This window comes from Callorhinus ursinus, unplaced genomic scaffold (assembly GCF_003265705.2).
Source record: "Callorhinus ursinus isolate GAN/ISIS: 27379988/994484 unplaced genomic scaffold, GSC_fseal_2.0 scaffold5, whole genome shotgun sequence".
Lineage (NCBI taxonomy): Eukaryota > Metazoa > Chordata > Mammalia > Carnivora > Otariidae > Callorhinus > Callorhinus ursinus.
Genome location: NW_027397067.1, coordinates 5,333,374 through 5,347,878, shown reverse-complemented (window position 1 = coordinate 5,347,878; position 14,505 = coordinate 5,333,374). Strand labels below are relative to the sequence as shown.

Here is a 14,505-nt window from a genome sequence, read left to right as displayed (position 1 = left end):
AGTTCCATCCATGTCGTTGCAAATGGCAAGATTTTGGTTTTTTGATGGCTGCATAATATTCCATTGTATATATGTACCACATCTTCTTTATCCATTCATCTGTTGATGCACATCTTGGCTCTTTCCATAGTTTGGCTATTGTGGACGTTGCTGCTATAAACATTGGGGTGCATGTACCCCTTCGGGTCACTACATTTGTATCTTCGGGGTAAATACCCAGTAGTGCAATTGGTGGGTCATAGGGTAGCTCTATTTTCAACTTTTTGAGGAACCTCCATACTGTTTTCCAGAGTGGCTGTACCAGCCTGCATTCCCACCACCAGTGTAGGAGGGTTCCCCTTTCTCCGCATCCTTGCCAACACCTGTCGTTTCCTGACTTGTTAATTTTAGCCATTCTGACGGGTGTGAGGTGGTATGTCACTGAGGTTTTGATTTGGATTTCCCTGATGCTGAGCGATGTTGAGCACGTTTTCATGTGTCTGTTGGCCATTTGGATGTCTTCTTTGGAAAAATGTCTGTTCATGTCTTCTGCCCATTTCTTGATTGGATCATTTGTTCTTTGGGTGTTGAGTTTGATAAGTTCTTTATAGATTTTAGATACTAGCCCTTTATCTGATATGTCATTTGCAAATATCTTGTCCCATTCTGTCAGTTGTCTTTTGGTTTTGTTGACTGTTTCCTTTGCTATGCAAAAGCTTTTTATCTTGATGAAGTCCCAATAGTTCATTTTTGCCCTTGCTTCTCTTGCCTTTGGCGATATGCCTAGGAAGAAGTTGCTGCGGCTGAGGTTGAAGAGGTTGCTGCCTATATTCTCCTTTAGGATTTTGATGGACTCTTGTCTCACATTTAGGTCTTTCAACCATTTTGAGTGTATTTTTGTGTGTGGTGTAAAGAATGGTCCAGTTTCATTCTTCTGCATGTGGCTGTCCAATTTTCCCAACACCATGTGTTGAAGAGACTGTCTTTTTTCCATTGGACATTCTTTCCTGCTTTGTCGAAGATTAGTTGACCATAGAGTTGAGGGTCCATTCCTGGGCTCTCTATTCTGTTCCATTGATCTATGTGTCTGTTTTTGTGCCAGTACCATACTGTCTTGATGATGACAGCTTTGTAATAGAGCTTGAAGTCTGGAATTGTGATGCCACCAGCTTTGCTTTTCTTTTTCAACATTCCTCTGGCTATTTGGGGTCTTTTTTTGTTCCATACAAATTTTAGGATTATTTATTCCATTTCTTTGAAAAAAGTGGATGGTATTTTGATAGGAATTGCATTAAATGTGTAGATTGCTCTAGATAGCATTGACATCTTCACAATATTTGTTCTTCTAATCCATGAGCATGGAACGTTTTTCCATTTCTTTGTGCCTTCCTCAATTTCTTTCATGAGTATTTTATAGTTTTCTGAGTACAGATTTTTTGCCTCTTTGGTTAGATTTATTCTTAGGTATCTTATGGTTTGGGGTGCAATTGTAAAAGGGATTGACTCCTTAGTTTCTCTTTCTTCTGTCTTGTTGTTGGTGTATAGCAATACCACTGATTTTATATCCTGTCACTTTACTGAGTTTCTGTATGAGTTCTAGCAGTTTTGGGGTGGCGTGTTTTGGTGCTTTTTCTTTCTAACAGATAAATGTACCTTAATTGATTACCAGAAACTGTTTGCAAAATAGGGTTTTTTAATGTCATTGATTAGAATAAATTTCCTTAGAGTTTGAGGGCCACCTCCTGAAGGAACTAGCTCATTTCCTTTCTCTAAGTGTTAATACTTTCTTTTCTAAGATTTTTAAAATTTTTTTATTTGAGAGAGAGAGCATGAGCAGGGGCAGGGGGAGGGGCAGGAAAGGGGAAAGCAGACTCCCCATGAGCAGGGAGCCTGACACAGGGCTAGATCCCAGGACCCTGAGATCCCAGGATCCTGAGCTCACCATCTGAGCTGAAAGCAGATGCTTAACCTACAAAGCCACCCACGCGCCCTTCTAAGTGTTAATACTTCCATTTGCAAACCTACCCAGATTGTTTCACCCAACTGGTATGGGCACATGTTATTGGATAAGATTTTTCATTGACTATTTGTAATTTAAGCCAGCTATCAGAATCTGAAACAAAAGCTTTTCCTACAACACCATCTTCAATCCTTTATTCCTTAACCTCTTTATACCACCAAACTTAAAAAAAGTAATTAGCAGCTAATTAAATGCATACTTTACTATTTTACTCCCTAATTTATAGCTGATGGGTTTAAAACTCATTGGCACTTCTTTGCTTCTCATGGCAGTATTGATAGAAATAATGAAAAAATAGAAATAAAATTTAAAAAATAAAATAAAATAAACGCAGTGCTGTTTTTGCACACTAGGTGGCCATGTATTTTTAAAGTGGGGATTCCCAGGTAATTACAACACATCTCTCACACTCTGAATATTCCAGTTGTACAGTGTTCAGAAGAGATTGTTTCTCCATTTAGTGGGTGAATGGCACTTGCAAGATAACTGAGCTCAAATGTTAATCATTGTTCTTTTTTCTTCCTTTACTTGTTTACATGTATATATAGCTTCCACATTTTCCTTTCTGATATCCCATCTAGGGAAAGTGGTAAGGGAAGAGCTAGGCAATTCAGCTTGGATCAAGCCCTGAAAATCAAACCTCTCTCTGAGAGATGGAAATGTTCTAACACTTATAGTTTCTTTAGATTACCTGAAGATGATTAGAAAATAGCTCACAGGAAAACAACAGCAACAACAAAAAACTAAGAAGGTGACATTTAAGAAAACTTGAATGTTGGCAGTCTATCTCTAAATGTCCTTTCAAAGGGGTAAACTCTGTACTCTACACATATGGATAAGCCTTCACTTTAGGCAGCATGTCAGAGAAAACCAGAAGCCTGAATGACGTAACTGATTTTTCCTCTGATTAACACTGCCACAAATAGCACTGAGCAGGCTGAGGTCAATCTGCTTACTCCAAATGAGTGACTTTCTAGCAGCATCAGAGGAAAATAAACGACTGAGAAACCAAGGAACCTATTAACTATGGAAGAAAATCCTCTTACATTATTTTTAAAAGACACATAAGATGCACAGAATATGACCAGCTTCTGAAATACAATGGAATGCATCAATACAGACTCTGGTCTTTGGCAGATGGCCTGGAGAGCCTATTGCTTTGGTGGTTAATTAGCAATTGTCTATGATGGTTTCAAACTTTGGATAAAATTGATCCCAAGCTTTAATAACTAAATTTCTTATAGGTTTCTGTATTGTCAGCAACTTTCCCACCTAAAATGTCAGTTTACCTTTCCAGGATATATAGTATTTTCAAAGATTTTCTTTTTCAGGCAGTTTCTAAAATGTATATGAAGTTACTATAATGACCTTTTCTTAAGAACTCACAAAAATCCTTGGGGCGCCTGAGTGGCTTGGTTGGTTAAGCAGCTGACTTTTGGTCTCAGAGCAGGTCTTGATCTCAGGGTCATGAGTTCAAGCCCCACGCTGGGCTCCATACTGGGCATTGGGCTCTATACCGGGCATGGAGTCTACTTAAAAAAAACCCTCAAACTCACAAAAATTCTTTTCTGAAATCTGTTATATAATTGGTGCCAGTATTCCTAGGAGCCACTCTCATTATAAAGCGTGGGTTTATAACATTTATATTTTCAAAGAGATAAAACATCATTGGTTGTTGACTCACAACATTGATAGGGCATATATTTCAGCATCACTTTCCTACATGATTTGAGTCAGAGAATTAATGTGATGGTGAAAACTAATGCCTTCAGATCATGCCAGTATTCTTCTAGCTGGTCTCCTGGTTCCTAGATAACACAATTCCTTAGTTCACTAGCTCCTGTGTGTCCCGTACTGTGCTAACTGATCTTGAAAAGAGAAGCTACCTCATAACCTATAGACAGCAAATGAATCTGTGAAAACCCCTTGACTTTAACACTATATTTTTTATTGACTCAGCTGCCCAACGCCAGGATGTGATGGAAGTGGCCACGTCACAGGAAACTATGCTTCCCATCGCAGGTACCTTACAACTTACATCTTATTCTAACGTAAATACTTATTCTCACCCATTCTAGGAAGTTATAATCTGGATCCAAAATTGAAGACTGAGTTAGTTGGGGTTTTGTTTTGTTTTCCAGAAGTAAAGCTAAGTTAAATCTTCTGGCTTTTTGTGTATATGGTATAGAAATCATGATTTTGGGCTAAAAATAATGTTCTGATCCTATTGTGCAGGTTATAAACCAAAAGCTGGAGTTTATGTCAGGGCTTTGGTTCTGTCTAGCTTTAGGACTCAAGTGAAACCAAGGTAAGATAATAGAGTGACCTGGGTTGACCATTCACCTTGTGGAATGTGGCAGCCTCTTCCCTGGGCAAATACCAGATCAAGGTGTTAAACAGAGCAAAAAAAAAGCTGTATTTAATCTTTCCACTTCCCTTCTTCATTGATGTGATTTGCTTTCCCTTTGGGCACCGGTTTAGACCTTTAAGCCACCACCCCTTGGTGTGCAATGGAAATGGACTCCGAATCAGTAATCATTGTATTACTGAATTCTAGAGTTGGGGAGTCTCATTGGGTTAAAGCCCTTCATTTGATAAAATAGCAAACCTGAGTCTATGAGAAATAACTGAGGTGTCCACAAGCCAACACTGGTTAGAGTAGCAAAGCCCGATTCAAACCTAGTTATATTTCTCCCAATCCCCAGGCACCAGTAAATTTAGCATATGTTCATAAACTCAAAACACCATTTGAGTTGGATCTGTGTATGTCAGGGTTGTGTGTTTTTGTTTTTCTCATCCCTCTTTAGTGTTTCTGGATGTCCTTTAGCAGATAAGACTCTTAAATCCCTCATGGCTGCTAACTCTCAGGAGCTTAAGTAAGTATTGGAATCATGACCTCCTAGCTCTTCATTGACTGTGTTAGGACTCCCCCTCATTCAAGACCCATGTGGGTTTTCACTAACAAGTAGTAAATCATGACTGACTAAATTATAACCAATGCATTCTTTCACCGCAAAGTCCAAATGACTAAAAACAACTCATTGTAACTTAATTTAGTTCATTTGCTTGCTTTGGGGATTTTAAAGCAACAATAGAATAGTTATTAAACATAATACTTTTTTCTGCTGATTTCAGATTTATACACTAAATCAGACCTATGAAGGTGTGGCAAAGCACTTTCATCATCTAATCTTAAGTAAACTGCATAATATTTTACCTTATGGGAATTTTGAATCATATGTCTGTCTTTCAATTCCAGGACCTAGACACAATTTTGGCACATTTCAACCTAGGATCTCAAAGCAACGTGTTTATTAACTTTTACTTATTGATTTTATTTTTCCTATTCCTCTCTTCTTTTATTCCAAATTTCTCACTTGTTTTTTTTTTCCTGCACTGTTATATTACATACAGAATAATAAAAAGTTATAATCTACCTTATGCCCTTTAAAATATAATAGGGCATAAATTTAGAAAAGATAAGCAATAACTTTAAACAAAATTAATGAAACTTATCTGCAATAATAATCTTAAGAAAAATGAGTGTTACTAAGTCTAATGATAAAACAATATTTGTATAAGTAGTAGAATCAACATTTGATGTCTAAATCACAAGTAAAATTTCAGATATTTTATTTTCTTAATATTTTGTTAGTCTTCCCATTTTCTAATTTGTTTAAAATTATTTCCTTAAAAATTACAAAGAATGAATTTATGAAAGAAGATGTGAATGTGATATTAAGCAGATATAAAACTTGGGAATGTTAATACCAGAAATAGTAAAGGGAACTATGAAACACGCAACTTTTCTCATATTCAATATGAGAAATAATAATGTACAGTTGATTGTGTCAGTATAGATTCTAGAAATCATGCTATAGATTGCCATTTTTCTAGACTGAAATGTAAGAATATTAGGTTGAGACATGACTGACAGATTGAAAATAGAGGAGTGCCAGGCATTCTTACTCAATCTGACTTACTTACCTTACTTACTCAGTATTTATTATTCAATTTTACTCAATTGTTCTAAACTTATACATTTCTGTACCTTAATAATAGCTATTGGTTCTCTTAAGTAGTTTCTCTAAACATTATTTCTAGGAAAAAAATGTTGATAACACATTGAAAACATGTAGATTGAGAAGTTCTATAGCAATATTCAGTATTTACATGTTTTATACAGCCATCTGATAAGTAACATCTTCAGTTTTTTCTATAAAAAAAGAAAAAGACATTTATTGACCTCTTCTTTAGATATTCAGTTTTTACTTTCAAGTGTATTTTGAAGCCTATTCCTACTCAGCATTCCAAGTAGAATTGGATTCCCTTTCCTCTTTTCCCCTTTTCATTCCAAATTTAGTGGTTGAATGTCGATAATAGCTATGGGTAGATTTTCCAAAAGGCCATTTAAGTTGGGCCATGAGGCAGAACAGACCAGGTGCAAATGACTTAGGTTCTTTGGCAATTATATTAATGTGCCAAGTCTCTGGAGCTCACACATACCACTCTTGTTCATCTGAATTTAATGGATTATTGTGGTAGTGGAGCAAATCAAAGAAAATAAATTGTGTACAAAAACAATTTGGAAAACTTTTTTTCTTAAGCAAAAAAGGAAAACTTTGCATGATGTAGACAGAAGGCCAGCAGTAGGCTGTGGACCGAATTACAGGTTCCTTCCAAAATAAAGTTTAAAAAAAAGAAGGTAGAATAAAAGCTAATACATTGTCTGCTAAGCATCACCCAGGAGATACGTATCTTAACATTTTCTTTAAAAATGTATTCCTAGCCAAAAATTCATTATATTTAAGGAAAAAGAGTCCCACAGAAAGCAACTCATTGTGTTTCATTCTATTTGAATGTGTCGTGATCCCCCTCCCTCCACTACAACCATGCGGCCCATGCACTCTGTTCCTTCATTTTCCAGGTGTCCAACCCCGGGGTGTGATGGTTCAGGGCACGTGACTGGAAACTATGCTTCCCACAGAAGGTAAGATCGACTTCGTTTCTGAAGTAGGGAATCAGAATGTCCATAGCAATGGCCAGTGAGATCACATGGTTTGGTTTTGTTCCTTGTTGTCTGCTATTTAGTTTGTCCGGCTGCCCTCGTGCCAGGAAAGGTAGTGTCAAGATGACTCCTACAAAGGAAGAAAAAGAAGACCCTGAACTCAAGTGAGTGTGGTAGTTAAGGTGTGGCAGTTGAAGGGTGGTCAGATGTAGTTTGTTGGTCAAATGGGCGGGATGTTGGTTGGGATGCAACTGAGCATTGATTGAGGTTGGAGGGAGGCACCCTATTAGACGCAAGGACCCTTGAAGCAGCAGTCAGAGGGTTTAAAAGCTTGAGAAAATTATCTTATTCCTAGCTATGTGTACACAGTACTTTGATAATGCAAAAAAAAAAAAGTAAGTTCATACTTTTTCTAATTGTTGTAAAGAAAACAGCATGGTGGAAGTACAAGCATGACAAACATGGCAGCATTTCCCCCCAAAACTTTAATTTTGTTAAGGTGAAATCTTATCTTAAATTTCGTGCTCTACAACATTTCTAAATGCATTATTGAGACATTTAAAAACCAACATTCCAGTGCTATGAACAATGCACTGCGTAATGTAGGGCAAAGCAGTTAACATTTTACACCCCTGGTCTTTGGTTGGAGGCAGCATAGAACGGCTTATGTGGTTGACTCTAGAGCTAAAAAGTGTGGGTGTGGTAAGTAATTTTACACTTACATTTTACACTTCTTGTAAAATGGGTGGCAAGTTACCTAAGCTCTATAAGCCTCATTTTCCCGACCTAGAAAATGGGACAGTAACTCTCTGTGCCCAGTGGGTTTGCAGTGAAGATTCCAGGAGATAGTGCACAAACCTTGCTTCGGTCAGGCCTGTGGACCACTATTTCTGCTAATACAATGCTGTTTAGATGGTTGTAGTAGCACTTTAAAAAAAACCCTTTAATTCCACCTTTTGCTGTCTGTATCGTATGGAATTGCCACTGCCTTCTTATTCACCTACTTATAGCACTTCATGTGAGTTATCTAGTGTCTCCCAGCTGGTAATGTCTCTGCTGTGTCTCTCTAGATGCCCTGTGATAGGGTGTGATGGCCAAGGTCACATATCAGGTAAATACACATCCCACCGCACAGCTTCTGGCTGTCCCCTGGCTGCCAAGAGACAGAAGGAGAATCCTCTCAATGGGGCCCCCCTCTCCTGGAAACTGAACAAACAAGAGCTACCACACTGTCCCTTGCCAGGCTGCAATGGGCTGGGCCATGTAAATAATGTTTTTGTCACCCACAGAAGGTAACATTTGTTTTCTGCCTTTTGTTGTGTTGTTGTTGTTGTTGTGATTGTGTGTCACCTCAGTGGCTTTGGGTTGAAGGGGGAATCCCTCCTTGAGTTCATTAATCATAGCACTTTAGATGGTGCAGTGAGTCTTGCCAGATAGATGTTTGACTCCTTTGAAGAATGAAAAATGCTATTTCCTCTGTTTCTGAAAATTTGCTACATAGTTTTTAGTGCTGTAGAAACTGCATTTTTTTGTATTCTCAAATTTGCTTATGCTGCTATTTTTTAATGGTTTAGTCTTTTAATGGTTCACTTCAATTTCAAGTGGTGATATTTACTCTATTATGTAGTGTAATTGTAAACTTTCTCTTTACATATTTATGTCCCTCCCTCTTGTGAACTGGCTCAATTTCAGGCCAAATTGTAGTTATTTTGCTGCTGGGGAGATGTGACTCATCCCCAGCAACCAGAAAGAGAATGACACAGTGACTACTAAGTATACGACAGGATGAGAGAGATTTAGAAAACCCTTTATAGTTCCACAATGACTTAATTCCTTTATCACTGAGTGTCGTGGATTTCAATGGAGTTCTTTTTTGGGAACACTGATCTTATTCCAGCTTTTTGGTTCACATTCTACCTAAAGAAAAGGCGCAAGAAGATTCACTATACACTTCTCCAATCAAGGAGGACCTTTCTAGTCCTCTGGCCCCTGTGCACGATGCGGATTTAAAAATCCGATGAAGCTTTAGTGAGCCCTGATGCTTTGCTTATGAGCAGTATGCAAACTGAGCAAAGCTGGGGCATTCTATATTTTGTTTGGTTTTAAAGATACATGTCAATGGTATCAGAAAATTAAGCCTTCCAGGAATTGCTGTTTTAAGTGGATATAAAGCTGCATCTGCTTATCGAGAAAACCTACATTTTTTAAAAAGATTTTATTTATTTATTTGACAGAGAGACACACAGCGAGAGAGGGAACACAAGCAGGGGGAGTGGGAGAGGGAGAAGCAGGCTTCCCGCCTAGCAGGGAGCCTGATAAGGGGCTCGATCCCAGGACCCTGGGATCCTGACCTGAGCCGAAGGCAGATGCTTAACGACTGAGCCACCCAGGCGCCCCAAAACCTACATTTTTTTAAAGATTTTTTTTAATTTATTTGACAGAGAGAGAGACAGTGAGAGGGAACACCAGCGGGGGTAGTGGGAGAGGGAGAAGCAGGCCTCCGCCGAGGCAGAGCAGGGAGCCTGATGCGGGGCTCGATCCCAGGACCCTGAGATCATGACCCGAGCTGAAGGCAGCCGCTTTACCAGCTGAGCCACCCAGGCGCCCCCCTACATTTTTTAAAGTGGTTTATTTTTTTTATTTTCAAATGCATGGTCATTTTCACAATAGCGCACACTGTTTTATTCTGAGTTTGAATCCTCATTTCATATTTGGGAGCGACAGTCACAAATCAGGTGTGCCTAATGGCATATTAACTGCACAGTAGCTTGACTTCCTTATCGTGGACTCAGTAATATCCATGTTAACACTGATAATGAAATGTTAATGCTGTACTATGGTGAGAGCATCCCTCAGTCAGCAACAACAGAATTATTTAAAAATCATGAAGTTTTAAATGATGACCCTGAGGCTTGGTGAGGATAGGGAACAACAGGGGCTCTGACTCGTAGTGGAAGAGTAATTAATTGGTAGAGCCACTTCAGGAAGCAAAGTGCCTTCAAAGAGTCCAGTTGAAAAAGAGCAAATGGACATGCCCCGCCACCCAGACCCTGAGCTGTTAGGCTGATGCCTCAGAGAGTCTCCTGCACCCTGGAGCCCAGAGACATGTCTGAGAATGTCTGTGGTAGCCTTGTTCTGTGAAGCCCAGACTGGGAGCAACCCACGTGCCCACTAAGTCAAGCATGCAAGTAGACCATGGTATCTGCATACGGGGGGGCTGCCATGCACGGGTGACAATGAAGATGTGTCCTGGGCTGATTTTAGAACACAGTGTTGAGCGGGAGAAATTGTGTGTGGCATGCTTCTGTTTCCAGAAAGTTAAAAACAAGTAGCAAAATTGCATTTAAAAAGCTAGGGAATCGTTAACCTACAATTCAAGGCAATGGTTATATGTCTGGGGGCAAGAGAGGCAACTGTTGAAGGCATGGGGAGCTTCAAACACGTTCATGTTTGAAGGTAAAAGGTATTCACCTTGAAAATATTCTTTAAACTGCAAATACACACTGTATGTATCTAGGTACATATTACCTGTTTCATAATAAAAAGAAAATTACGAGTTCAAAAATTAGGCTTGAACATTAATGCCAAGATATTATCTTCTAGGAGAAAGAAAATAATTATTAATTATATGTTAAAACAAGTGAATAATTCAGATTTCACTGTTCTTCACTAGAGAGTTCTCTTGCTACTTGAAAGATTTAAGAGACTGAATTTACTTTGGGGTATTCTCTTTAAGGTGGACTGCTTCTCTCTACTATATATAGACTGTAATGAAATTATGTAATAGAGTGCCTAGCTTATAGCCTGGCACATAATGGTGTCTGACCCAGACTATTTCCTTTCCCGTTCATAAAAATTATATTAACATATGTGTATATATGCAATAATTCATTAATAATTCATTAAAGTAGGAATGACTTATGCTGAAATAGCATGATTTGACCTGTGATACACTTTTATATATTCTACATTTTGCCCCTCAAATCCCCAAGGTTGTTCGGTACTCTTTCCCATCCCTCACAATAGCTAACATCTATTCAGGGCATGCTCTGTTCCAGTAGAGAGCACTGTTCTAAGTACCTTAGGTGGTTTATTCCTTTAATCCTTTACAAAACCCTGTGAGCTACAGAGGTGGTACAATTATCCTCCATTGACAGAAGAGGACAAGCACAGGGAAGTTCAGGAATTGCCCTTGCACACAGCGTTGGGACAGCAGAGCCCCTGTTGCGAGCACCGTATCATCTTCATCCTTGGTGTTCAGTGGATCTTTCTGTGTGCCAGCCTCACAGTCTTTCCCCAGCCATTCCCTGTAAGGTCAATTTTGTAATTTTTCTCACTCTAACATGCAGCAAAACGGGAATAATTACAAAACTTACCTTAGAGGATGGTTGAGAACAATTTGATCCATGCATTTACCTCAGCGTAATATTTACAAATTATTTTAAAACTGTGCTTTAAGTCTTGCATGACAAACTTCTACTTTGAAAAAATAGCAGTCTGAGAAGACAAATGCTTTTATATTAAAACACACCGACACACAACCGACACACACACACACACATACACACACACACACAAGATGGACGTTTGTAGCTTAGGACTAGAACTTCTATGACAAATAGACCTCATTTAGTGCTGTGCCATAGCTATCATTTTTTGAGGTTTTTTTGAGGTTTTTAATATAAACAGTGATGTCCATGTAAATTGTATCATCTGCTATTTCACTTTAACAAGGTGGATGAAGATATGGTTTGAAATTGCCATGATATGAGATAAAATTGCAAATTGGTCAAAACCATAGAAGACATTTTTTCCTGCCTTTGCAATAAGGAGCCCAAACCTTGACAGTGACACCTCCACCTTTTCTTAAGCAGCAGATTGAAGCCCCATGGAGGATGTGACCATCCTCAAAAGGAAAAATGACTTTTTATAATATTTTCGCATCCCATTTTTTTAAATTTAAGATTTGTTTTATACCCTGGAAGATGTAACTACATTAGAAGATATAAACTATCAAGTGACATTGTGAAACCATACTCTCACTTTCATAAGTTAACTATATCCTTAGGTTCTGAGTCATACAGCTGTGCACACTTCCTTAACTCTCCTCACCACCGTGTTGCAACTGGATATTTACTGCCTTGTTGTTGGAATAGGGCTGATTGTTTAGAGGACAGAGTCAGGGAAGGTCTGCTGAGCTATTAATAGCCACTACCATTATGTGACAAGTGGACTTACTACAGGTTACTTTTTTTTTAAGATTTTTTTGCTTTATTTGAGAGAAAGTGAGTGTGGGGGGATAGGGAGGGGCAGGGGAGAAGAGGGAGTAGCAGAGGGAGAGAGAATATCCCAAGCAGGCTCCCCACTGAGTGTGGAGCCCATGTGGGGCTCGATCCCACAACCCTGAGATCATGATCTGATCTGAAATCAAGAGCTGGATACTTAACCAACTGAGCCACCCAGGCACCCTACTACAGGTCACTTTTAAAATCCACCTTACCAACTAAATATTAATTCTGTTCATGACTGTTTTCTAAGAACAATATACATGACATAAAACAAGACAGACTTGGGCAAATGTTTCAGAAAAAAAAAGATAATGAAACTTATATAGGCCACACTTTACAGTGAAGCTTACAAAATAGGAAAATCCAGTTCATCATTCTCGTTGTGCTTTTTCATTATTTTCTTTTCCTGTGTTAAATATTTCATAATTTATCAAATTTTGGCAAACCACATAGCCTTCTTTTTCTATGTAGTAGTACATATCTATTATTTTTTAGATTTCATATAATCTTCATATAGAATAACTGAATTCACTTAAAAATACATTCATGGAGTGCCTGGATGGCACAGTTGGTTAAGCGACCGACTCGGGTTTCAGCTCAGGTCATGATCTCAGGGTCATGAGATCAGGCCCCACATCTGGCTCCACGCTCAGCAGGGAGTCAGCTTGGGATTCTCTCTCTCCCCTGCCTCTGCCCCTCCCCCCCACTGAAAGAAATAAATAAATCTTAAAAAAAAAACACATTCATGTAGCAAACATTTATTAACGGCCATTCTTTAGAAATATTTCTTTTCACTTTGCCAAGTGTCCTAATGTTTGAATTGAAAATAATTATTTCGTACATGAATTGCAACCAAATTTCTGTGGGAAAAACTATTCTAGGTGGCTGATTGTGACAATTTTTAACATTATTTGAAAATTGTATCTCCAAAAATACAACAAAATTGCAAAAGAATGAATGGTTGCTTAGAACAACAAAATCATCTCATCACCTACTACAGCAAACAAGTTTTGTTCAGTGTTGTCATTACCATTTTGGTGCAATTTAAATAAAACAGATGACATTAAAGAAAGGGAGCACAGCTAAAGAATACAGAGATTAAGGAAAAGATGTAAACCCCACTGCAATACAATACACCGCCCACAGAGAGCGCATCTGAATATATTTATAGTGGTTCCTTTCAGGGTGGAGATTTATTTTAATGAAAAATAATGTTTCAAAAGTTAGAGAATAAATTAGAAATGTCCCCATGCCCAAATGGTATGCAATATACCTGTTTATTTTTATTATTTTGGGCTTGTATTATTTGGGGTCATATTATTTTGGATTTGTATTAATTTGAGTCATTCTGCAAAGACCAGACTACAGTACATAAAAAAACAGGAAGAACTAGATTCTGCTTTATTATTCATGGAATTTTGACTAATTTGGAACAATTCTTAATTGTGATATATATGTACCATTTTGTGTTTACAGAAAACAAAGTAACCACTCCTAAAAAAAGGCATTGTGTGAATGCAGAATAGTAACATTTTATTTATTTGACAGAAAGAGACACAGAGAGAGAGGGAACACAAACAGGGGGAGTGGGAGAGGGAGAAGCAGGCTTCGGGCTGAGCAGGGAGCCCGATGCGGGGCTCGATCCCAGGACCCTGGGATCATGACCTGAGCCGAAGGCGGTCGCAGAATAGTAACATTTTAACAAAATTAATTATATGATAGTATCAGCAATAGCTATTTGAATTTTGATTTAAAGAGCAAAAACACAAAACATAATTACATTATCTGAGGGCCTTTGCTTTTGTGTTCATAAATATTATGTGTTATTTCTACAAAGGGACTGGAGATTATAACGTAATTAGTAGGCAAAGACCTAGTAAGTAGTGAATACAAAACTTTAATTTTTGAAAGAAGTAACATGTGTTAAAAAAAGAAGTAATATGTATTTCACACATTGGTATAATTTCTATCCTTACAGCTTATCTGGATGTCCTCTAAATGCACAAGCCATCAAAAAGGGCAAGGTCTCAGAAGAACTAATGACCATCAAGCTCAAAGCAACTGGCGGTAAGATCACAGGGCGGCTGCCTTCAGCTCAGGTCATGATCCTGGGGTCCTGGGATTGAGCCCTGCTTCCGGCTCCTTGCTCAGTGGGGAGGCTGCTTCTCCCCTGCCTGCCATTCCCCCTGCTTGTGCTTGCTGTCTCTCTC

The 14,505-nt window shown here is 38.5% G+C and overlaps 1 protein-coding gene across 4 annotated transcripts in view; it reads left to right on the top strand.

Moving 5' to 3' along the window:
- ST18 (ST18 C2H2C-type zinc finger transcription factor) overlaps positions 1-14,505 on the top strand; it is a 111,699-nt gene that overhangs the window by 83,932 nt on the left and 13,262 nt on the right. For all 4 annotated transcript variants that reach the window (XM_073892763.1, XM_073892761.1, XM_073892762.1 and 1 more), the window contains 6 exons: positions 3,959-4,021; positions 4,807-4,875; positions 6,927-6,989; positions 7,091-7,171; positions 8,078-8,299; positions 14,274-14,362. In XM_073892763.1, coding sequence (XP_073748864.1) covers positions 3,959-4,021; positions 4,807-4,875; positions 6,927-6,989; positions 7,091-7,171; positions 8,078-8,299; positions 14,274-14,362 — 587 coding nt within the window. The remainder of the gene's footprint in view (positions 1-3,958; positions 4,022-4,806; positions 4,876-6,926; positions 6,990-7,090; positions 7,172-8,077; positions 8,300-14,273; positions 14,363-14,505) is intronic.